General features: G+C 39.8%; 2 protein-coding genes across 5 annotated transcripts in view; one reads left to right on the forward strand and one right to left on the reverse strand.

Annotated features, from left to right (window-relative positions):
- Positions 1 to 8,664, reverse strand: part of SCFD2 (sec1 family domain containing 2) — a 189,868-nt gene extending 181,204 nt beyond the window's left edge. Inside the window, exons 1-2 of the mRNA XM_053940280.1 lie at positions 7,929 to 8,664; positions 3,128 to 3,296 (exon numbers count right to left, since the gene is read on the reverse strand). Coding sequence (XP_053796255.1) covers positions 3,128 to 3,296; positions 7,929 to 8,664 — 905 coding nt within the window. The remainder of the gene's footprint in view (positions 1 to 3,127; positions 3,297 to 7,928) is intronic.
- A 3,231-nt stretch (positions 8,665 to 11,895) lies between these two features.
- FIP1L1 (factor interacting with PAPOLA and CPSF1) overlaps positions 11,896 to 25,798 on the forward strand; it is a 38,288-nt gene continuing 24,385 nt past the window's right edge. For 2 of the 4 annotated variants that reach the window (XM_053940283.1, XM_053940285.1), the window contains exons 1-9: positions 11,896 to 12,020; positions 12,713 to 12,752; positions 15,119 to 15,176; positions 17,765 to 17,868; positions 20,122 to 20,183; positions 20,380 to 20,487; positions 21,567 to 21,697; positions 21,971 to 22,039; positions 24,275 to 24,384. In XM_053940283.1, coding sequence (XP_053796258.1) covers positions 11,939 to 12,020; positions 12,713 to 12,752; positions 15,119 to 15,176; positions 17,765 to 17,868; positions 20,122 to 20,183; positions 20,380 to 20,487; positions 21,567 to 21,697; positions 21,971 to 22,039; positions 24,275 to 24,384 — 764 coding nt within the window. In that variant the 5' untranslated portion in view covers positions 11,896 to 11,938. The remainder of the gene's footprint in view (positions 12,021 to 12,712; positions 12,753 to 15,118; positions 15,177 to 17,764; positions 17,869 to 20,121; positions 20,184 to 20,379; positions 20,488 to 21,566; positions 21,698 to 21,970; positions 22,040 to 24,274; positions 24,385 to 25,798) is intronic. The other 2 variants (XM_053940284.1, XM_053940286.1) reach the window with 1 other exon arrangement.

Below are 25,798 nucleotides of genomic sequence, written 5' to 3' on the forward strand. Positions count from 1 at the left end.
CTGAAAGAACATTACTGTCATCCACATTGAACAGCAGTATGCCAGTGACTACAGTAGGGCAAACAATTACTCCGTGAGATTATTGAGACTAATAAAACTAATAAAATCAAGAAATAGAAGAACCCCAACTAGAAGAAACCAAACTAGAATAGTTTGGGGTTTTTTTTAAGAAATTCCCTCCCTCACAAAGAGAGTACCTTCAAAGTACAGTAACTCAAGCAACATATGGCATTTACATTTTCATCTAAATCTTTAAAGAAGCCCATTATTTCCTTAGATTTGAGAAAAGAGCCCTGCTTTATTTCACCATACCAACCATAAATTATTCATTAATTCTGTTTGCTAACTCTGTAACTGAGCCCAGATGTTTCTGCTGGAGCAGCATGCCATAAGAGAAGTTAAATATAGCAAGCTGTATGCAAGGACCAGACTGTCTCTCTTCCCTCACTACAGCATGCTCAAATATTACTTGAGAGAAACAATGAAAACATTTTAAAAATATTCTGAATATGTGAGTCTGAAATGCCACAGTCTGATCACAAAATTTCATGTGAAAGAGCCCCCACACATTTCATTTGGGTGTAACTAAAGTCGCTGGCCCTGTCTCTGGGGAAAGGGCTGGCACTTTCACTCACCAGAGTAAACTGAAAATTTACAAGCAGAGGAACATTCCTTGCCATGCATCATTTACAAATACAAATGAAGACTTAAGTTTTCAATTATAAGAAACACTTCTGAGCTAGCTACCAAGGGCAACAACCAAGCTGATGAGGAATTGAGAGCGTCCTAAGGAATTTCTTATGGAATTGACACAGAAACCTACTGGTGGGAATTTTTAATCCATTTCATTTTTTGCTTCAGAAAAACAACCATTTTTCACTAGCAAAGATGATTAAGGTTAGCATTTATAAGCCAACACTGAAAATAGTCCCGTTGAAGAGAATGGAAACTACTGCCTTCAGCCACTGTTATGGTTTCAAGCACTGTTCATCAACTGTCTTAAGCTAGTTTGGAAGTGCCTATTTTAAACTAGGAACCATTCCTGATCATTATATAATTGGAGAAGCAGCGAAAAACAGGTTGAACATCACACTGTCACTTGGAGTTTGGAGACTCTTCTAAGGCCCACAACTCTTCTTCAGTTGTGAACAGTGATAACAAGAGAGATTTTCAGAGGTCATCTTTTCCCTTTGCTGTGCTACAAGGCAAGATTAAGACTGTTTAAAATATTTGCCTGATCTGTTCTCAAAAATTTTCAGTGTAACAGATTCTGTACCATGAGTTTGCACAGGGAGAGTATTTTGAAGAAGCTGTTACAGACCAGTGTGTTAATGGCACCACTGCTTTGGTACCAGGTATCAGCTGCTGTCATCCAACTTTGCCACACTTGCATCTCGTAGCCAAATCCTGCTGTTCTTCAAGCAGCTGTGTCCATATGAAACTGCAAAATATGTTAAAACTATCTACTATTAACAGAGGGCACCTTCCCATTAGCCAGCAAATAGGCAAACAAGCATGGATGTGTATATATACTCCTAGGCACATAGTAAAACTCTGTCAGCTGTCACTAAAAACACAAATACATGACTGAAGTTATAATTTAGCCATGGGAAGGCATACCAGCACTACCTTTAGTCTTCTCAATGTCAATAATGTGAGAAATAATAGACTGGTAGCACAGGTCAATAATCTCAGGGCAGTAAATATCTTTTTTTTTTTTTCCTAGTCCACACTGACAGAATTTTTCTTTATTTCTAGCAGCTACTCCTCAAAGTTAGCACAAAAAGCTACCACAAAGTTCTACTATGGACAATGACCTCTTCATTTTACTGTGCAGACAGATCTTTAAGGACATTTCACTTCTACTTCAGGAATCAGAGGGAAAGCAGACAGTGAGAAGCAAACCAGAACAAATTTTATTTCAGCTAGTCACTCCAGCAGCAGGTTACAACTGAGTCCACCTCTATGAGGAAACATTTCCTCTCCAACTTCTATGGAAGAAAAGAGTTATGCAATGCAGAACCTAGAAACTGGACCCAGTTACAGCACGTGTGAGAGATGGAAGGTGACAAAGGATCTGGAGGCTCTCAGAAAATAAAGGCCATATGCTGCTAATGGTAGAAATCTGTGAAATCTTTGTTGGGGGGAAGGGAAGAAAAAGGATACAGTGCAGGTGTAAAATCACAAAACAAATCAAAAGAGAAGAATAGAAACTATATTAAATAGCCCATCTCGAAAAACCATTTTCTAATATATGAGGAGAGCATTATAGTGAAAGAGAAAGAACTTTTAATCTCCTTTGCACTGTATAAATTTCTAAAGCACTGCTGAGAAAAACTTTTCTTGTGGAGTGAAACCAGCACCTGGTATGTTTCCTTGTTTTTGCATAGTAACAGAAGCTCCAGGAGAGTTTTGGTTTGGACAACTAAATTTAGAAAGTGAAACATCAAATCTGATGCACGTTACTTGTAAAGTCTTAGCTACACATTATACATAGCTAAGTACAATGCCTGAAGTTACTGCTTTTTGGTTGTTCTTGTTTAAGCAAAAATCAAGCCCCTGTGAAGCTGTCTGTATACCTGAATTTGTGCCTTATTATCCTTCTCCACAGGTACGGTGTTTGAAAACAAGGATATAACCTTAAATTAACAGGTACTCTAACAAAAATTCACCATCCAGCTAACTTTATAAAGAGGCTTATGGGAAAAGGAAGTCACCATTGAGACCTACCTGTTTGCATGACCTATTACTTAGGCAGAAAAAGAAATGGAGGAGAAAAAATTCTCCTCACAAGGAGAATTCTTGGTGTTATTCTATACTGATTTCTGCTACAGTAATCTACAGCAATTTAAACAACCCAAGTATAAAAGGTCTTGAGATTCTTCCACTTTTGGAAGTCTTATCTGGCCTGCTCACTTATGTACACATATAGGCTATTACATTCCAGCAGAACTACGACCAGATGGGGTTTTGCTGTAAGCTTGACTGTTTTCTTTTGTTTCATTTTTTAAAGACTTGTTCTCTGTTCATTTTTTCACAGAGAGATAACAAACAAACATATTCAACATTAAAAAAATTAAAAAATAAAAAAAAAAAAAAAAAAAAGAAAGAAGAAAAGAATGTTTACTTTGGTTGTGCTAAGCAGCCAGGTGCTATAATACCGCAAGTTTCATCTGTAGTCTGCAGTGCTGTAAGTTCCACCATGTTAACCATTACATCGGTCTTGTGGCCAGGAAGTTTAGGAAGCACAGAAAGAATCTTCTCTGCAAGATTGTCACCATGATGACCAACTGCTCCTGAGGAAAAAAAAAAAAAAAAAAAAAGACCCAAGAACTATCAGGTGCATAACTAGAAAAACAAACAAACACAAGGAATTGAAAATAACTACATGTTTTGAGGAGAAGGACACTGGCACTCCTAACATCAAAACGACATTTAGCTTTTCAAAAATATTTTTCTACAAAAGTAAAATTAATTTCTAGAATGCATAAAGTTAAAGGGATTTAAAACATTTCAGAAAAATTCATTTAAAAAGCACTATTACTACTACTAATATTACTACTACTAAATTAGACCTAGTTTTACAGTTGTTAGATATTCACTGATTTTACACTTAGACATGAAAAACATTTTTCTTTGCCTAAGGAAGTTGTTAAATAATATTTGTAATGGTTATTAAAAAATCAAGCAAATATTTATATATACACCCACATACATACTATACTTTTCTACATAAACTAATAGGGCTGTGCTTTAAAGGCCTATTTACAAGTTGCATAAATAGCTACCCAGACAGGCTAGCCTAATATTAAAATAAACAATTACCAATGGCATGCCACAATCAAGATCATATCACTTTTATATGAACTGAGGGCAGCTCAGGTGAAACAAACATGAAATAACTAAACCAACCCATGTTACAAAGTATAAAATGTCAATTTGACTGTATTCCAAGAGAAACTCTGAACTCCAGCTGGCATGGTTTATTCAATTTTCCTGATTTCAAACACACATGCTTTTCTTTCCATTCATGAACTCTCAACACAGGCTCTACAACCAACTTAAAAAACATTAGGGCTGTGAGCCAAGTCAAAGGAGAAAAACATGACACACTACAGATAAAAGTCAAGACAGAAGGACCAGAAACTTTATTGCCTTTAGGTCAGGAACAAGTTGAAGGTATTTGTAGTCTGCCATTTAAGCTACAGTTCAGCCATCAACACAGGGCTGGACAGAAGTGCTGAGCTTAGTTTTGTTGTCCTAGCTTTAATCACAGAAAAACGGGAACTTTTGAAGCACCACTGAGAGGCAGGAAAAAGTTCTCTCAGGCTATGGTCCCACTCCTAAGTCCATCTGTGTGGCAGCTATCTGCTCTTATGTTTTCATCATTTCCAAAGATAGAGAATATCTGTTTCAGCAGCTGAATTAGCTTCACATGCTCCATAAACCCAAACAAGGCCCTTACATCAAGTACATTGCTAAGGTCAGATTATTAAGTGCTCTTGGACAGCAGAAGCAGAAGACTGTCTCCAGCAATTCTACAGCAGCCAGGTATCCAGGCTGTAAGCCATGGCTTTCCATGGTTTATCCACTTTTCCATAGTGCAAAAAGTTGAAAAGAGAAACAAGAATGAAAAAGGAAAAGAAAAGTGAAGCCAAACTCTGTGCTGGCAATGCCTTTATCCACAGAAAGCAAAGAAGGCACATATGTCCAGCGTGGAGTGGTACTGCAGTGTGGACATCTGACTACTCAGCTTATTACCCACTTGTTTCACCAAAAACTGCAACAATTACAGAATAACAGCAACTTTCTTTTCTACCATTCCCAGCCAGAGTTAGAACAGTGAAATACAGATGGAATGAGCTGGGCTGTCTTTGACTCCCTAAGCTATCTTGTTCTCCAAAATCTCTACATTGTTCTTACTAGATCAGTCAGGTGTAAGGCACACTGCAACAAAGTTGCACAGGGAAAACCCATGGTAACTTTCTGAACCTCCACCCCATCTGTCTCTCCACACATGCTGCATGAGAGCAACATTTAGTTAGACAAGACATTTGGCTAAACTAGAAACACCTCAAATGCAAATAAACCCACATTAGTTATTGACATCTCTCCTTTCATCCTAGCAGAGTACTCAAGCTGCTTCTGTGAACAGCTAGTGAGAGCCTGTGTCTCTTTCCCACGACTGTTACTTCTTGGAGGTTTCCACTGGTCCACCAGTGCTACTGGCCTTTGCCATACCTCATCAAACCATTCACAAAACATCTACTGGAGGTTTTAAAAGTGACTGTCACCCCGACCAACTGCATAAGTTAACCAAGCATGAAAAGATTGTTAAACTTCACAAGACTAGGACAAGAAATCACAGGGAGTCACTTTCAAACTGCAATGACTTCAGAAGGGTGCATGGGACTAGTTTTGATCCTCTCTACTCCCCACTTCTGAGGACAGTCAACAGACTGCTTAGCAGCTTCTCATGAGCAAACAGTGTTCAAGGCACAGGTGATGGTTTTGAATGCTGCCAAAGTACAGACAGATTGAGCATTCATGTGACAACAAGTTATCTGACCAGTGCAAAATAGGAGCTTTCATGCCAGGCTAACATCTAGCTTTCAGGATACAAGAACTCTTATGTATCATGGTGTTCTAATTTCACTTTTTCTTTACATTATAACTTACAAACTGAAATAGGTGACATTTGATACAAGTTGTAGCTGACACAATTTGCAAAGTCAACCAACCAGTTCTTTAACAACAGCAAGAAACTCACTAACTAGACCCCCTGCTTCCCTTGTGCATTTTTTACTGTACAGTTTTTAGCAAACCAATGAAACAAATCTTATTCTGTGGCACTAAATTCAGGTTCATATACAGCTTTACCTCTGAAATGCACCCAATTTTTCTTCCTTCAGTTTGCATTGTATTTGATAGCACGAGTATCACATCCAAACCATAGGAATAATTAAATGAAATTACCAATGAATTCTGGAGGCATTTGTTGGTAACAAAAAAAATGGTTGCATGCAGGGATCTTAATTTCATTTACAGATTCTGAGAATAAAAACAAATCCTGTAACTTCTCATCCTTAGTCTGTGAGCTTTGATATTTCTTTCCAATGCTGCTCACTACAGCCCTGATGTTATCTCCAAAAAACCTTCTCCTACTGAAGTATAAGATTCCACACTTCCCTTCCCAAGCTTAAGCTGGTACCAAATATCTCTCTTCATACCTCCTCAAGAGTCTCCTTGTCAGTCAGCTCCCTGTCATCCCACATCTGGTTCTGTTTCTTGTTTTTATTTCTTATCACTATCTGAGTGCATAAACAAATCCTTTCCCCGTTCCCACCCCAAACCAACACTCTTCTCATAATTTCATTTTGAGGTTCCTTATTCAAGTCCACTTTCCTGCAGTCTTCTGATCAATCTTCCCAACTCAGCACAGCATTAACTGCCTGGATTCATAGCTGCTCTTTAGCACCTTGGTGATAGCTATGAACCCTACAGCAGTTCAAGGATACACAATGGCAAAATTATGGGAGGAAAAGAAATATGGAGGACAATTCAGAAACAGACGAGCTGCAGGGTGCAACACTGTGCCAAGTACTTGCTACATGATATGTGATGGCAAAAAATTATGACTTGAATCATTGACTATAAACAAAACCAGGCCCACACCCTGTGCATGCCAGCAGGAGGTATGTATGACTGGGATAGCAAATGCAGTCACTCCTATATCAATACACATATGTACAGAAGCACTTTCAGGCATATCGATATGGCTAAGGGTTACACAGAGACATACGTCTGTCTGCCTAGACAGACATAAAGATAACAATGACAAATAGATTCACTGGATACTTCATAGCAATCCATAAGGCTGAGTCTGAAACATGCAGACAGTTTCCTTCACACCTCAAGGTGGCACACAGGCACAGTTTAAGGCTTTTAGTTTGCAGCAAAATTTTGGATTTCCAGTAGAGCCTTCTGCCTTACTCTTCATTTCTATAATTCACTGGGATACAAGGGTGTGTAAGCAACCATCATGGCCATGGGATTAAACATGCTCCCAGTGTTGCCAGATGAAGAACTGTTTGCATAGCTGGTGGCTAAATACAATTACTCTTCAAACCATTAGCCTGTGGAACAGAACCGAACACCGCTTATTCTGCAAGATCATGTTAAACACAAACCAAGAAGAACAAGAGAGTAACCAGCTCAGTTATGTCAACTTTTCTCCTAATTTGGAAAGCAGCATCAGTTCATTGGGCAGTTAAGTATGACTTTGAGGTCACTTTGGGGACCCCCAGGGACCACTACTTAACCAAACCATTTGAGCTATTTCTGCATGAAAGGATGCACCTGGCACTAGGGGTATTAGCACAGCATTTGGAGTCATGGAAGCAGCCTGTAAGATACTTTTCCAAACAACTGGATAACATGAGTAATGGATGATCTAGATGCTTGTGAGCAGTGGCTTTTAAATCCAGAAAGCATGAAACTGACACTGGGACAAAAGATTACCATATACATATCCCCCATGGTAATAGCTGTTTTGGAACAGAAAGGAAGACATTGGGTATCACCAGCAGAATGCTGGAGCACCAAGTTTTCCTACTGGAGCAGGATGATTTGGAACTTACAGGAACTACTGCTTTGAACCCAGCCATGTTTCTCCAAGCTTCGTGAGAAGCCCAGAGTTCTACCGTCACTGCCTGGTAACCACTGAACAAGTGTATTCCAGCAGACCAGATCTCAAGAGCAATCCCACCAAGGGCCTGGAACTAGAGCTATACACCCATGGGAGGACACGGTACAAAGTGGAATATGGATTTGTGGTAACACCAGTGCTCCCACTATCTGACACCCTCCCGGTGGGGTGGGTATGGGCCCTGAAGAATGACAGCCCATACCAGCTGAGGATTGCTTACCAGCGAGGTCCAACGTCCTGTCCACGAAGATGACAGACGCTTTGTTGGTGGCTGTCCTCCTCCTGTTTCTGGCTGAGGCATAGCTTGCCAGCTCAGCGGCGACGACCCTGCTAAGGGCCCCCACAGCGAAGCTCTCCTCCCGCAGGCCCAGGGCGGTGAAGAGAGAGTCGAGCTCACCCACCAGGGCCCGCACCGCCGCCCGCAGCTCGGCGGGCAGCACACCCAGCCCGACCTCTGCGGGGCCGGAGCCGCCGGGGCCGGACAGCGGCGGGAGGAGCGCTGCCAGGGCGGGCAGCAGGCAGAGCTCCGCCGAGACGGGCGCCAGGAGCGGCGGGCCCCGCAGCACCACCTCGGCGCGGCCGCCCTCGCCCATCCACCGCCGCAAGGTCTCCTCCACCTCTGCCGCCCCGCCGCCGTCCGCCTCGTCGCCGCACACCAGCACGCAGTGCCGCGCGGCGCCCTGCTCCAGCACGCCGCGCACCGCGGCCGCCGCGCCGCCCCGCAGCGTCCCGCTCACCACGAACACGACGCAGGCCGCCCCCGCCGGCACCGCCGACTCGGCGGACAGCGCGCTGACAGCCAGCGCCCCGGCCGCCAGGAGCTCGCCCGCCCCGCCGGCCCAGTGCAGCGCCTCGGCGGAGGGCGCGTCCATGAGGACGGCGGCGCGGTGCGCCCGGGCCAGCGCGGGCTCCCAGGCCCGGCGGCTCAGCTGCCGCAGCACCTCCGGCACCGCCATGGCCGTGACAGCCACAACACGCCGCACGTGCGGGGCGCGCCGCCGGCGCCGCGCGATGATGTGCCGGGCGCGGGTTGGCTGCGCGCGGGCGGGGCGGCGCTCTGGCGGTCCCGGCGGCTGCCGGGGGGACACCGCGGGAACGACCGCTCCCCCGGCACCTGACACGGTCAGCACCCGAGAGACGAGGCTTTCACCACTGCTCCCTGCCCTGCTCTTGTGTATTCATTGTGCTAGTGTTAACAAATGCTTCGGTGAATGAGCTGGCAACACGGAGTACTCTTGCTCAGTAAATGCGGCTTTTCTCTGTACAGTTAGAGACGTATGACAAATTATTTTAATTCCATTTCCGCCTTTAAAAGCCCTTGATCTCGAATTCGAGAGAAACGCCATAACAAGCATTTACAGTTTCTTCTTCCCAGAGAATGGATGGGCCGCTTGCAAATCTGTGTTCTACACAGAATTCAGCTGGGCAGCCTCCTTGGTGCACAGCCAGGACAGCACCTTTTCTGACACAGCAGGGTTATCAGCATTAATAAAGAGATAAAATAGTTAGTACACACTCCATCTTAACTGCTGTTCCTAGGTCTCTTACAGATTCAAATGGTTTCAGAACACTGAAAAACATGAGTAACGCTGAATTCACTAGATTTCCAGTAATTAAATCAGATCCTTTCCTTTCAGTGGGCTCTAGTGATATTGCTACTCAGACGCATTCTTCCCTTTCTTTGCTTTCTTTGTGCTGTTCCAGCACCAATCTGTTATTTTAACCTTAGGGCATATAGCTTCATGATGCTAGAAAAATATGTAAGTTAATACCCTTCTTGACTATTTTGATTTGAAAAATGAACACTAAGAAAGGATGGGGGATAGTTAACTATTGGGCCCCTGAGTTTATAAACAAGTAGAATTATCCTTCTTTCAGTTAATTTCCTCAGAGATTATGTATCTCTGAGTTTTTGCTTTATGGTTGAAAGCCACAGGTTGAGAGCCACAAAATTTAGATAAATTATGGCTTGCCCAACAATTTAATAGGGGTTATTTACCCTTAGAACCATTTAAAAAGGTGGGGGGGGGGGGCTCTGACCTCTTTTAAAAGGTTGAGAGGTTTTTTCAGATATTATTATCAAAACATCAGATGCTTTTTTAGAAAGCTAATAGTTTTTCCTTTTATTAATACTGTACAGTTTGCAACTAGTTCTGAATATGCCAGTGTTGAAAAAAAGAAAAATTGCTTGCTAGGAGACAAAATGAAGTTAATCAGTTTAAAGCGCAATAGTTAAATTACAGAACAAAATTATCTAAGTAGTTTTTACAGCTTATTTTATCCCTTGTGCAAGGTGACAACTACTGTGTCAGAAGAAGAACTGTACTAAAGAGTTCCCATAAACTTGAGACATTTTTGTCAGTTTTTGGGGTTTAACCTGTGAGTGAAGATGGTGATGCAGCTTGCAAAGATGTATTGTGTCTTCAGCCTTTCAGCTACTCAAAGCCTTAGAAAAAAGAGTTTTTACAGGCCACAACTGTTCAAAGTGGGTTTTTCCATCACCACCATCTTTCTGTGATTTTTCTTTAAAGGTTTGTACAAGGAAAGCTGCTTGGAGGATCTGCATCAAACTATTTTAAGATCTTTTTTGTTCTTAGCCTACTCTTGTTGCATTTTTCTCAAACATGGTTTTCTTTCTTTCTCTTTCTTTCTTTCTTCTATGTCTGCAGCCAAATGAAACTATTTGAATTCAGCTGTGTCATTTAATGTCAGCCAGAACTGTGTTAAATGGCAAAGTAAACATAACAGGAATGAAAATTCAGACACTGATGTCTATGAAGAGGTACTACATATACACATTTGTCTTATGAGAAGCAAGTGACTCAATGGTGAAAAATGCCTTTGCTGACTCCACAACTTTTGCATAAAAAATAAAATAGCAAGATGAAAACCTACCCAGTTACATCACATAATTCATTATCTGTATGTAATACTCAGACATTTAATTTTAGGTGAAAAAAAAAAATTGAGTGGGTTGGTTATTCATGTGAACTCCAGTGAAATGTCATGCCGTATATGAAACTTTCAAATAGGCTTCTCTATGCAGGCAATTCAAATAAACTCCCCTCACTGAGAGTTGTGTTTATGTTACCGTCCTCTAGTCTGATTTTTCCCAAACTGACCTGCTGAGAGTTGTGTTTATGTTACCGTCCTCTACTATGATTTTTCCCAAAATGACCTGCTGTGAAAAAGCAGGTTCCTGTTTTAGTTTTCACATACATCCTGAAACACCACAAGCTCCATTTGTACACACAACTGGTTGAAACTTATTTGGACAGTTGTTGGTACTTAACCTTTCTAATGCATCTTGCAGTTGTTGTCTAGCATTCACAGATGTAAAGTGAGCAAATCACCAGAAAAAATGGCTCACTACTCCCCACCGCTTCTAAAAGAGAATGAATGAAATTCATAGAAACACTTCGATCATAGAAACAGGTTGAAAGACTCACAGCACACTATGAATGTTAAACTCTCACTGTACCTAAAAACAAAGGAAATTTGTGGAGGGGAAAAAAAAAATCTATGAAGAGTTGTTAAACCTAAAATACAACGTCCAGCTGGGATAGTTCCTGAGCCGAGGGACAGTACTAGCAGAGGCAGCGGCGTGTTTACCCCGTGGTTACGCTCCCTCGGCAGCTGCCATCAGCCGGCAGTAGATGCACGGCACTGGAGTGTACGTGTGTTTAGCCGAGTCCTGCTTCTGCAGATAGGCTAGGATGTTCCTGAGGAGATGGCCATGCTGCCGGTGATCCCTGCGATGGGGGCGGACGGGCGTCCAGGGCCGCAGGAGAGCACAAGGACCACCGAGAGCAAACGGCGGCGAGTGGAAGGGAAGGCGGCTCTCGCAGCGCGCCTCGGGAGAGCGGTGAACGCACAGCCGCGGTGAGTGGCCGCGCACGGACGGTGCCCGGCCGGCTCGGCGGGGAGGGCAGTCCCGGGGCCGGGCCCAGCCGGGCCGCCCCCCGCAGCCCGTGCCCGGGGCGCCGCGGGGCCGGGCCGGGCCCGCTTCCTGTGCGTGTCACTCACGCGGGGGGGAGGGGAAGCGCCGGGCGGCGGCGGCGGCGGATCTTCCGCGAGAGGCCGCGTTGGGCGTTCGCAGCCGCCCGCCCGTGCACCGCCTAGCCGCGGACCGAGGCGCCGGGGGAGCCCGGGGGCGGCGCGGCGCGGCGGGGCGGCCGGCGGGGGGAGGCGCTGCCGGGGCCGGGCCCGCGCGTCCCGCGGGAGGCGGCCATGTCTACCGGCGAGGCGGAGCGGCTGTCGGCGGACGCCGATGGGGCCGCCGGGGACGAGGAGGAGGAGTGGCTCTATGGCGGTACGGACCTTCCCCGACCCCCGTGCCCAGCCCGCCTCCCCAGCGGGCCGGCCCGGCGCCGCCGTGGCGGGGGGGCCGTGCGGGGGTGCGCAGGCCGCGCCGTGAGCCACCTCGCCGGGCCGCTGAACAAGGCGCCCCAGTCCCGCCACCCCCGTGGCTGCTCAGGCCCCTCTCTCCTCCCGGCCAGCCCCCCGGTGGCGACGGCTCCCGGCCCCTTCCCTTCCCCGGTCTCCGCCGCCGGTGCCGCGGGCCCTCAGCCCGGGCCGCGCAGGCCGAGGCGGGCTGGGCCTCAGCGGCGAGAGCCCCGCGTGGTGTCCCTGCCCCACAGGCATCCCTGCACCGAGCTTTCCCTATTGCTCTCCTGCCCGAGTTCCCGGCGTTGAAATACTGAAAGAGGCTTAACCTTTTATTTATTAACTTTTTATACAACTTTAGGGACTATCTTTACGTTCAGATACTAATGAAGCATATAAACTAAACCTTGTCCATGTGGTGGACCTGTCAGTGCAGAGCACTGTGGGCGCTTAGGGGTTTACTCGACTGATTTCACAATTGAAATGTTAATAACATATCTCAATAGTCAATATGTCTCTGAAGACTTGCCTGATATTCTGCATGCCAAGATAATCTGTTACAGTTGATACCCTAGGGATTTTATTCTCAAATATTGTGTTTCTTTTCTCTTATGGTAGATGAAAATGAAGCAGAGAGACCAGAGGAAGAAAAATCTAGGTGAGTATTCTGACAACTGGAAGCCCTGTAGCATGACTGCACAAAACATGTGTTCACTACATTCTTCTTCCCAGCTCCTTGAAAGTTGGTAGGACCTGAACATGCTCTGGTGTCTTAGAAAATGTCCTTAAGATAGTACGTTTGGACTTTGCTTTTCTGTGAAATGACTGTGCCTGTGAAATTGGGCCAGTTAAGTATGAAAGTTAGTTTAACTGTATGCAGCAATAACCCCTTACAAGATGCCAACAGGTCTTTTATTTTTGTAATCATTCTGCTTTGTGGTCTTAATGATGGATCAGGACTTGTTTGAGATAATTTAGCAACTAAAAACTCTATCTCTCAAAGAGTTTGCAGTGTAGTTGCAAAAGCAGGAATACAAGGAAACAGTGGAAGATTACCAGGTAGTTTGATGTACAGATCACATCTGCTTGGTGTTTCAGGGTTGGTTTGGGTTGTTTTTTTTACCAGTAAGACAGTATTTGAAAGAAAGAAACTTAAGAAAGCTTTGGAAATATTTGAGGGCAGCCTGCTTGAGTTACAAAGAGCTGTATGAGGGCACAAAGATGCTCCCTTGAAAATCTAACAAAGTTAATGGAGATTAGTAATGAGGACTGACTGGAAAAGGGAATCAGTCACTTGTGCTGAATGAAGGGAATTCTCATAATTGTTAAAATACGGAAATTATCGATTGTCAAGGTATATTAAACAAAGAAAGGGAAAATCAGTATATAAAAATATACATTGTTATTTTCTATAGACATTTTCCATTTTTTCAGTGAGAGCTCTTGCATTTGGTTAGCCTTGGTGGACAGTTTGTTCATAAGCTTGCTCAGTTGCTCTTTTGAACTCATGTCAACTTTGACAAGCACAGGGTGACAAAGCAATAATGATCTCCATCAAATAACTATATATGATATCATTGTGAAGCAGCTATTAGGTGTGATTGTTTGATTCCCATTATTTCTGTAGTATAAGAAACAGAGTTGTTTTCTTTCACTTCTTCATGTCTTAACGGGTTTTTAGACCTCTGTTGCATTTGACTTGAATCCCATCTCTTCCAGAACAAAGAAGTTGTTATATTTTTGCTCTTTATTTAGAAGATATTCCATATCAGTTTATTCCTTATGTTCAGATACCTTTTCTTGACCTGTCATGTTTGTCACTACTACTGTTCCTTAGGAAAATTACTTGCATGGAGGCCAGAATGATCTTTAGAAACAGTGTACTCCAGTTTTTTGGTCAATAGTGTCTAGCTTGGCATTTGGCTCTTGCAATGCATAGTTTTGGACAAAAAGCATAACAAATACTAACTTACCCATCTTAGGAGTTGTGTTTGGAACTGTGGAAGTATGGGGACAGTTCAGCTGTTAAAAGTTTTGGTCTCTGGCCTCTCAGTTTTGGCACTGTTTGTATATACAGAAATGGTGATGTGTTATTCAGGTTCTCTACCTAGTCTGTCATTTTACCAGGTGATGAGGTGAAATGATCAAGCTTGAATCCTGAGGCAATAACTGGGCTCAACAGTTATTGGGTTGTTGGGTGCAACACTCATGGGTGTGTTGCCAACAGAGTATGGGGTTAGATTAATTCTATTCAATAAAAATTGGCAATTGCCCACTCTGTTTCAGAAATACCTTTTCAGTGAAAGAATATTGTTTCTAGATGGCTCCCTGCTTACTCTGCTATTTGTGGTGCAGCATCCTAACAGCTAATGGGCCTGTGGAAATTAAAATATTACTGTGTAGGAAACAGCTGTAGATAGGCTCAGTGAGACAGCTCATTTGCATGGATGTCACAGTACTCATCCTTTTAGATGGACCAGTAGTTTTAAAATTTTTATGGTTCTCAGTCTACAGTTAAAATATAATTGAATTAGTCATTGCATTGTAACTATTCCATATGGTAGAAGAAAATTTCGCAATGCTGATGTGGGAATTCTGTTTCAGTGAAACATTACCTGTGGGTGTTTAAATGTTTTTTTTTTTTTCTATTGTCTTTGAAAAGTGTCAGTCAGCAGGGAAAAAAAAAAAACAGACAACTTATTCTCCTTTCATATGTTACAAAGTATTTCAGTTTGATTTCAAAGGAAGGTCCAAGCGTAATGCCTCATTGCTTCCAACTATTCTACAAACATCCAGTTAGTATGATTTATGATAGCTAAATATTGCTACTATAAAGTTACATTCGTCTAGGGTTTTTTTGTAATAAGTTGATTTTGGTTTTTAATTAATGCAGAAGACAACTGGAGCTTTGGCTTTTCATCTGGAATGATGTAGCAAAGCTTTTTTTCATCATTAGCTGATACCTGTGAAGCAACATGTGCATAAATACCTAGTTTCACTTTTTCCTATTTGTTTTTGTTCAAGTGCTCCACCCCCACCTGGAAGTGAAGAGGAAGCTGCAGAAAATGGCATTGTGAAAACGGTAGTTTTAAATGTGTTTTTGAAATACTGTTTTAATCTGTTTTGATTTAATGACTTACTGAGAATTCATAATTTGACTAGGACATATATTTAAATGAATTAATGCCTAAGTGTGCACCTTTTTTTTTTTCTAAAATGTATTTGTGATCTGCCGAAATTACTGAATTAGGAAATCAAATTTCCAGTGAAGTCCACTTTCAAAATCTAATTTACAGAAAATAAATAAATAGTATTCCCAGTTTTTTTGGGAAGGACAGAAAGACGGTGCTTGAAGACACCTCTCTTTTCTCAGGGACATCCTTTTCAAAACGATAGTTTGTTTTTTCTTAGTGATAAGAAAATAAAGTCCTCTGGTAATTTTTCTTATTTTGCATATGGTAGACAAGCAGGATTTGCAGAACTATGAAAATGTGAACCAAGAGATGAATCACACGTGCCTTTCAGAGGCAACATAACACTTGTTTTGTAGTAGTCAATGTTTAGTATGTCTGATAACATCAGTGTTAGTGCAATGAAGGAAAGGACGAAGAAATTAAATTTACAGTTGCTGTGTTGGTTGAAGGATTCAGGTTACTGGGAATAGGAAAAATTTAAGTATGAGAAGTTCTATGAGAAAACTAGTTTTAATTCAGTGGGACTTTTTAACATATCTTCCAAGAAATAACTTTAAGTGATGTAGAAACCATTATTGAGCTATTTTTGCAAGTTTCAAGAACTGGCCTCTTTGTGAAGTACTTTTATTACAGTAACTCTAACACTTTATTTATGAAAGGCATTTCAGTTTATTTAAAATTGGGGAAAAAGTTATTAAAACTTTAAAACTTATTTCAGTTGTTTAAAATGAAAAGCTACTTAAAGTGCATCAAAGGTTTTTGTATTTCTGGAAATCCTTATAGGCTCCGTTTTCTTGTACTCGTGTATTTTTTTATCTATATAAAGCCTGGCATTGTTAGATTATCATTAGAATATCTCCATAAAATTGAGAACTTAATGGTAAATTGTGTCCATGAATGTTCAGCAGCAGCTTAGAAAAATGGGTGTTGTTCGAGTTAGATGAATAGGAACAGGTGAATATTTCTGTGAGGAGGGAACTGAAAAATCATTGATTATAAATGAAGTGGGTTTTGGTTGAAAAGGTACATTGTCTGGACAAAATTTTATTTCCTTTTTGATGCCTTTTTAATGGCATCTGTGTGGGTTGCCTGATGAATGATGAATTTGCACTTTTCAGCCATATGGAATTGAAAGACTGTCTTCAGCTATCATTTACAGAATATCCATACTGATCTAGATTTGCCCCATCTTCCCTACTCCAAGAATAGACTCTTCATCATTATGAAATTATATTAATGTTGTGTAGCGAGGCTGAACTGCACTCCAGCATCTTATCTTCTAAGGAGCTGTTGATTTTTGTTGATTTTTGTTGATTTTTTAATGTACAGGGCAACTTAATAGATGGTATAGTAGACAAGGGCTGGAACTCAGCTGTGCATGTATACCTGAAGGCTGTTAGGGCAGAATCAGCTTGGCTTCGATGAGTTCAGCCTCTTGCTGAAGGATTCCAATATGTGAATAAGGGTGATTTGGTTGGAAAAGTTCATTTGAATTCCACAAAGTTTTTGAAGAAGTTCCTTACCAAAGGATTTTTAAAAACTATGCAGTAATAGAATGAGTCCTATGTGGGTAACTGATTTTAGCTGGTTTGTAATAGATAGAAAACACTGGGTAGAAGTCAAGGTTCTGTTTTCTCAGTAAAAGAAAGTCACTTCCAGGGAGAATTCACTGGAATTTTATGCTTAACCTGTGCTGTTTAATGTATCTACTTGGAAAAGAGCTAAGTTGTGAAATCACAAGTTTTCTGATGATACAAAGTTAATCAAGATAGTAAGATCAAGGTCTAACTGTGAAGAACTGACTGGTTAATACATGGTTATTGAATTCTGCATAGAAAAAGGAGAGTGATGTTCATTGGGAGGAAAAAAACCAGATCTACAAAGAAAATGGTCCGAATTGATCATTACTACTTAGGAGGGACAAGTTTAAATGTTTGTCCGGAGTCTAAAAATCTCAGTGTATCATACAGCATACAGTGTGCTCTTGTATCTGATTTTTCAGTCTGTTTGCTGAAATGTCTCAAGTATTTTATGTAGCTGACTTAAGTTAGGAACTAAATAGTTTTCTCCAGTGTTCATCATCAACTGGAAAAACATTTACCTGAGTTATGCTGAATGTATAATTGATTATGGCAAGAAGCTAGTCTTCCATATCTTTTAGTCCTTTCCTGGATGACAAGGTAAGGATAGAGCCAGTGTGTATGAGCTAGATAGAGGGAAGGAGGATATTAGATAGTGGAAACTCTTTTATGCTTGAGAAATTTAACCTAGTGTTAAAGACACTTCTCTATTTTGATCCAGATGTTTCAGATACTTGTTACCTCCTAAATTTGCTGTTAATGCTACTCAATTCTGAAGTCTAGGAAGAGAATTTTCTTTCAAAGATTTCTAGAATGGATGGTTTTGTCTGGATTGTGTTTCCATTGTGAAGGTAAGTGACTGCTTTTTGTCTAAGCAACGACTTTTTCTTTTATAGAAGGTGGCAGAGGCTGAGGATGACAGTGATAGTGATAGTGATGACGATGAAGATGATGTTCAAGTCACCATAGGGGATATTAAGACAGGAGCTCCACAGTTTAGGTAAGCTATTTGCAAACATTAACTGGGGAAACTTGAGATTATATTTAATTACTAATGCAGTCTCTCTAACGCTTGCCATTTATTTGCCTTTTTTATATTTATATTTTTAATATATTTTTTATCTTTGCCACATATTTGCCATTTAATACTTGCCAAAAACGTCAGATTGTATGCACAATTAAGAACTTTTTCAGCTCTTTAACAATGTTTATAATGATACAGTGGCTTGAAAACAAGTGAAATTAAATCAGTGGAGTACAAGGAAGAGTTCTATATGAGTTTAAATTGTGTTTCCAGAGTTTGAGAAATCATTGTGTTAAGTTTGTAAAGGAATGAGTTGGTTTTTATTAGAAAATTGCCATGATATATAGCATTTTTGGGGTCATTACTGTGACAGTGACATTTTGGTTGCCAAGGATAGAATGGCAAGAAAATGAGAAGTGTTTGTCCCTCTTCCTGTTTGTAGTGGATACAGTTCTAATTAGACCTCTGTAGTTTCAATTCCTATTGATGTTCTCAAATAAGATTTTAATGTACTTAAGGATGAAGCTGTGAGTCTCTGGAGATTATTTCTCAAGATCATTGTTTAGGCATTTATACTGACCTTGCTACTTTTATTGCCCTGTATCCCTTCCGGTCTTGAAAAAGGACTTGTTTTTCCCTGAACACTTTTGTATAGTGCTAATTTTACCCAAAGTTATGAAATAATATTTTTCATTGCATGGAAATTTTCTGAGGGACATGGTTTGCTTGTTTTTCTTGGCAATCCTAATGTTTTTATGCTTATTAAAACCAAAGTTACTAGGGTGCTATTTCTTAATTGAATTATGACAGGTCTGCAGGTAGGTCTGACACATGTATATAATGTTTTTAACTTTAGAATGCAGATGATTTGCTCTTGTTTGAAACATAGTATTTTTAAACTTTCCATATTTCATGTTCTAAAATAATATGCAAACAAGTGTAATAGAAAAAGTGACAATTCTTTCAGTTCTTTATTTTTCTGCTTTCAGTAACTTGCAGTATTCTTGTGATCTAGGCAGTGGCTTCAAACTTTATGGTACTAAAGCAAAACTATATTTATATTCTCAGTGGATTTGCTGATGCTCTTTCCATGTATGCAGGAAACAATGAGCAGATGATCCTAAATTTAATTAGAGTAGAAAATTTTATATAGAAATGCTTGTCTTCTGAAAAATCTTATTTTCTGGGTGAATTAGACAGAAAGTTCACAGAAGGGCAGGAATCTAAAACAAACTGAACATTGTTGTACATTTTAACTGCAGTAGAACAAGTCTGTTTTATAGGATTAAACAGGTTTTCATATAGTAGTCAGCTGCAATTTAAAAAGCCTGACAATTTTGTTTCACAAAATCATGCACAAATACAGCGTGGCAGATCAGAAGGTTAAATGTTTGTGTCTGTTTTATGCTGTTGTAGCACTTGAAAGAAAATGCACTGCATGGAAGTGAATACTGTAAACTATACCCTGACCTTCTAATTATATGCAAATCTCAGGAGGTATATGGGTTACCTGTGAGGATAAGTTACATTACACACAAATGGTAGGGAGAGCTAGCTCTTAATGTTACAAATGAACAATACTGTAATTCCTAAGGTAGTTAAATCTATTCAGTAGTTAGGTTTCTGAGTGCATTTTTATGAAGAAAGCCCTCAAGTATTTTAGAAAGTGAAAAATTACATACTTTTCTGTTGTTCCCAAGAATGGATGATTACTAGAAGTACATTGAAACAGCACTTCAGTAATTTTAGAGAAATGCTTGTATTTTCCACACCTGTACAGATAAAATGGAATGATTATGAAAAGAGAAAATGATCCATCTAAGCACTTCCTTTTTTTTTTTTTTTAATTTTGTTTTTACTCTAATCCCCAGACTGTCATCTGTATCCCTAAATGAACTGCATTTTTCCTTTCTCTCTCTTCTTCTGGTTCTGTCCATTCTTGTTTCTATCAAGGTCTTTATCCTTTCAACTCAGGAAGAGTGCCTGGGACTTGCTTCACTACTGTTTATTAGTTGGAGAAGTTGCTACTGAGCATAGAAAGGTACTCTTTCTTCCTCCTAGGCTGATCTCTTTACTTTTACAGTTACCAGCTTGGAAAGCTAGAGATTCAGGATGGTGATTGAGCCTGGGTCCAATATGTTTCTGGATCTAGCTGTCTCTTGTTTTGTGTTTTCTTCTGGTTTAAAAGTTTTCTTTTTCTAATTAATTTTTTTTGTTAATTTCTTGAAGTTATGGAGCAGCACCTGTGAATCTCAATATTAAGGCAGGAGGACGAGCTTATGGATCTTCTGGTAAGAGAATTTATACAGTAATATTAGTAAAAAAACCAAACTGGATTGTTTTGGGTTAAGGAAATAATTGTTTCTTTTAAAACTTCTTGATAAATTTGCCTGGCTTTTAATTTGTTTGTTATTATTCTAAGTGTAATGCTACTGATAAAATTCCATTTGGTAGAGACAGAAGGCTCTAACTAACTTATCTTCACAGGTGCAAAAGTTAAAGGACTGGATCTAGATGCACCAGGGAGTATTAATGGTGTGCCACTTCTGGAAGTAGATTTAGATTCATTTGAAGATAAACCTTGGAGAAAGCCAGGTAATGTCTGGTTTATGTTAACTGCTTCATAGGTGTTCAGTAGATTATTTTAATAATGTTTCCTGTTGACTGCATGCAGCTGTCCCCTTACCTATCCCTCAGAGGTACTGTACAGCATTATTTGGAAAAAGCAACTATGTTACTTGTTGCCTTCCTGCTGTGCCACAGCGTTCTTGGGTGTGCCCTGTTTGTTAGTATACATCCCCATCACATGTCAGGAGAAAGAGATAGGCCAATTTTTTAATACATATGTATCCTGAGCTCTCCTTGGAAATCTGTGTTCCTGTGGAGATTACTGCCATTGCTCTGTACCATGGAACACAAGATAAAGCAAAATGGAAAATAGTTCTGGCAGGTTTTAGCATGAAGACTGGTGAAACATAACTGCCAGTGCTAGGTTGTGTTCATGCACAGACATCCATGAGGTTTGAATAAGAAACGGGGACTTTCCACATGGACTTTTCATGAGTCTTCTCTGTATTGTCTCATTGGCTCAAGCGATTTGTCCAGACTTTTCTAATTTTATCAGCATTGGTTTGGTTTTTTAGTACCAGTAAATCTTGCTGCTGCATATAGGTTTCTTCTAGTGTTTGTATATTGCTATGGTAATACAAAAATGTTAGCTATATTAAATATATTCTATGGATGTGAGTTTCAACTGTTCTCTCTTACCCTAAAAATACTTCATGGCATCAAATGAAACTAGGAGCCAAAACAAAGTGAGAAGTCAAATACAGAACAAGCAAAACAAAAGGGAGCGGTTCTTCACTGAACATAAAGCAAATCTATAGATCTTATATTTATCTTAAAAGATATGGGAGATTATAATACCACATTATATTCTCTACTCTTGGTCCCCACTTCATGATGCTAGGCAAGGTACTGTTTCTGACTAAATTTTAATGGGTTTGCAATCTTAGCAATGAATACTCTGTCTGTTGATGAACTGTGCATTTCAGTTATGCTTTTTAGATCAATACCTAATCAGTTTTGATGCTCTAAGTAGAGGTGTATATATGTTTAGTGGAGGAAAGATGAACTTTGTAATGTCCTAAAATCCTATGCTTCTCTGCTTAAAGGGGCTGATCTCTCAGATTATTTTAACTATGGCTTCAATGAAGATACCTGGAAAGCTTACTGTGAAAAACAAAAGAGAATACGAATGGGTCTTGAAATTTTGCCAGTTACCTCAACCACAAATAAAATTACGGTAAATAGTGCTTTCTTTGTATTGTACATGTTTTTTTCCCTGTAAAGCTGCTTGTGTGTCATAAGCTTGTTCTGCCCAGTTCAGTACATTTGTTAGTTTGCACCCGACTCCCTTCCCTGAACCTTGAGTGTTACTGTGTTGCTTCACTGGCAGTTTGTGTGGATAGTGTGACAGACAGCTACAGCTAGATTGCATTTGTACCTTTATTGAGACTGTGGCCCATCATTTAAGAATTGTGTGGTGTCTTAATGGGCAATGTGTTATTTAACTTAGGCTGAAGACAAAGCTATGGAAGTAAGACCAAGTGCAGAGATTCTCGATGGCAGATACCATCTTTTAAAGGTGAATTTTAGTAAAATTTTGTTGGTTGCTCTCATTTTTCTTGGGTATTGCTTCCCATGCCAGAACAGACTGATAGAAGAACAACTGATATGGACACAGCCATTATTTCATACTCTCATCCTACATCAGTGACTTTCTGTATATGTCACAAAATGTGGATTGAAAAGTGTTGCTTTGTTCGTCACTTCTGCAAGCATGTGAGTTAGTGGCCTGGTGAACTAACAGATTTCCCAGTGAAATTAATTTTTCTTGATGTGATGGTTTATTTGTAGTTGTAGTGCATTTGTTTGTGCAGATTAAAGAATTTGTGCAGATGTGGTGGGGAAGTTTTGTAGATTATGGCATGTTTGTTTTTCCTCTGGCATTGTAGCTCTTACTACAATGTTTTGTAACAGTAATCTTTGACAATTCTGAGATGAAAATCAATCTTCCGTATTTTTGTGTTGCCCTTCTGGGGTTAGTTAACAATAAATCAAGTTATGTATAATAATTTTTCCATTCACAAATGCTGGTTTTCAGAGAATAGAAACACCTACATGACAACATTTATTTTAAGATTGAGCTTTTTTTTATCTTCTCAGTTTCTCATTTACTTGTTTGATACTAAGCTTAAAATTATAATACAAAGGTTATTTATTTTACTTATTCTTAATATGTAGTAATTTTTGTTCTTGAACTGTCTTTGAAGTGATTTGGAATGGTTTCTTTCTTCTGCATACTCTTGTCAATTGCGGATACAGAACTGTCAATTGCAGATGGGTGTTTTTCTCTTACATGCTACTTGAGGATATTCAGTTATTTTGATTTTATTTTAGCAAGAATGGATCAGAAGGTTTTTGGGGCTTTATACCTTTCTCAGTTATCATTTTAATAGTGCTGTGGGACAGTAGATATAGTGGACAGTAGGAGTTACAATTTGCAACTGACTGTAATCTCAAACTTTTCTGAAATGCTCTGAAGGAAAAAAGGTAAGTTGTCTAACCCAAAACTTCCCCTATTTCTAGCTCAGTACTGACTCTGGTGATCAAACAGTACAGGTAATAATGTTGTTGTAAGAGTTTGTCATGTTTTAAAAGGAGTTTACATGTAATTATTAATTTCATTAATTCTTTTCCTTCTCTTCTGAAACAGTCTAATGTAATTTCTGTTATATTTACATGTAATTTATATTAATCTCCTGTAACTGGCAAGAATGTCTCCTACATTTCCCAATTGCTCATTAATTTGTAGAAGTCTTTTTTGGATAAATACTTTGACCTTTTCCCCTCATATTTCTGGATAGGAAACATTAATTCAATTTTAATGAATTTTAACTACTTATGTACGTTTTTGTAGGTTTGAGAAACGTGCCCATGGTTAACAGTGAGGTTCTGCAGAAACATAGTAGTTCACTTGCTTACAAGCTGTGGAAACACAGCTTATAGAATGTTATAGTATGAGTAAACTAGCTACATAGAGTGATGTAGCTGGTATGGTGGGAGTGAGTTTAAAAATGGAATCACTATATATTTGTCTTTAATATGACCCATGCAGGTTTTTCTTTCATATATAACTGCTGCTGAAGTAAAACAATACTTGATGTACTTGCACCAAAGGTTTTGCATAGCTTTAATAAAAGAAGTGTCTGGAATTTTGCAGTACTTCAGCAACAGCAGGGTGTTTCTGAAGTATTCAGTCTGAACTAATGAAAAGTCTTTTGCAGTTTGCATAACCCAGAGTATGGGATGACTTACTGGTATGACTCAGAAATTAAGTGGTTACTAGATCTCACGATCAATGAGGCAGATGGAGAATCCATTCAAGTTTATTGTCTCATGGTTTGCTGGTAGTTGATAGCAGGCTTGTTAGATATCTCTGTAAAGATTATGATTTTTTTTTTTTTTAAATATGTGTCCTCCTTTTAAAAATCAAGATGTAATTTGGTTCATACAGGAAGTTCTTCAAGAAAATCAGTTTGGTCTGTTCATATACAAATGAAATGCTTGGAAAATAAATATTTAAGCTGTCCAATCTTCTGTAAAAATGCATTCTCTGGCATATTGATTCTTATATATCTATCAAACACAGTACTTAAGTTATACATCAGTACAAAAGACATAATTTTCTAGCTGTGCAGAGGTGACAGGTTTTGAAATTCTGAATAGAGTTGGACTTTCTTTTTATGTTGGCTGTGTGTTGAGTGTTGGAGCTACTGCACTTGTGAGGGTAAACTAATGATGAAACATTATTTTGAAGGTACAGCAAGGCAGAACTGGAAATTTGGAGAAAGAGTTGGCAGTGCAGTCGACCAAACCCGATTTCACATCTCCTCCAACCTTATTCAAATCAGGAATTCCAACAAACAGGTCAGTTAGCTGTAACTCATGACCAAAAAACTCTTTCTACTGTTACCTTTATGTCTTTGAAGTTTATGATTTTTGTAGGGAAAAAAAAGTGGAAATTATGTTTCTGTAACAGGTAAAAAAGAAGGGTAGAGATATCCTAATCACATTTAGCGTAATCGCACATGAATACTGTGCTACCTTCTTGGCTATTTGGGAAAAAGTAGAAGAAAAGGGGAGAAAAACCAGCAGGACCAAGGAACAAGACAGTTACAAAAATTCAGCTGTTGATTACACTGTGCTGTGTATAATTAAATTTGCCATAATAATATTTCTGGTTAGGGTCCTTATGAGTCTTAGGTAACCTATTTTTTCAGTTAAACAAGATGGAATCTTACAGCTCTGACTTTAACAACTGGAGGAATTCCTGAAATTCCTAGTCTCTTTCCTGCAAGGCAGCTCTGGTTTCCCCATATTTGAGTATTTTATTATATTTTCTTCGAAATGCGAGAAATTATTTCCTTACTGAGTTCCTTCTCCCAGCCCCAGGCTTTAATAAGTTCTCTCTTCTTTATCTAAGCCACTGCTGTTTGGTATCTGGCACTTGGCTTAAGATGAATCCATGCTTCTGCTTTACTTTAATTATTTAATGACCCTGTTTAGAAGTTTTGGTTCTGTGCAAATTAAAAGCCCTTATATTACATCATATTACAAACAATTATAAGAAAGGTAGAGCAGGTTGTACATTGGATACTCTGCTGTCAGCCATTAAAGATGAGGAGATATGACCCATCTTTAGTGCTGCATCCATAAGTACCTTGACTATTTAGAGGCACTTGTGTTAAACTATTCCATCTTGTAAGAGTCAGTTCAACACCCAAAAGTATTTTTCTTGGGGGCAGGGTTGGGGGGGGCAGGAGGAAATCAATCATACCCTTGCCTGCACTTTTCTTTCACTTCTAGCATATTCCTTCCTGTATTCTTCTCTGAGCTATCAGCTTATGCTGCTCTGTGTTTAGTAGATTTTAGTTCTGTTTTTCTATTTTTCTGTGTCAAAGAAACGAGAAGAGTTTTCCAAACTTCTTGTTAACCTTGTAGCTGTTTTTAAAATTTGGTTTTCTGAATTGCTTTTAATGTATGATGTTCTTGTAACAGAGTTCTCAAACTGGAATGTATTTTTCACAGGGCAAGGATTCCAAATCTGTATCTAGCAGAGGTTTTGTTACAAGATTTCAATTCTCTGCTTATCTCAGTGGACAGAACCTCTAAACTACTTCCAGAAGTAATTAATGACCACCTGGTCATTAAAATGTAGTCAAGTATAAAGTTGTAGAAAAAATGTATTGTGTAGATTATGTGTGAAATTTGCGGTTGTGGTGACTGTGTCACTTTGTGACATTTATTTTGATGTATCACTTTGTGACATAACACTTTGACA

This window comes from Vidua chalybeata, chromosome 4 (assembly GCF_026979565.1).
Source record: "Vidua chalybeata isolate OUT-0048 chromosome 4, bVidCha1 merged haplotype, whole genome shotgun sequence".
Classification (NCBI taxonomy): Eukaryota; Metazoa; Chordata; class Aves; order Passeriformes; family Viduidae; genus Vidua; species Vidua chalybeata.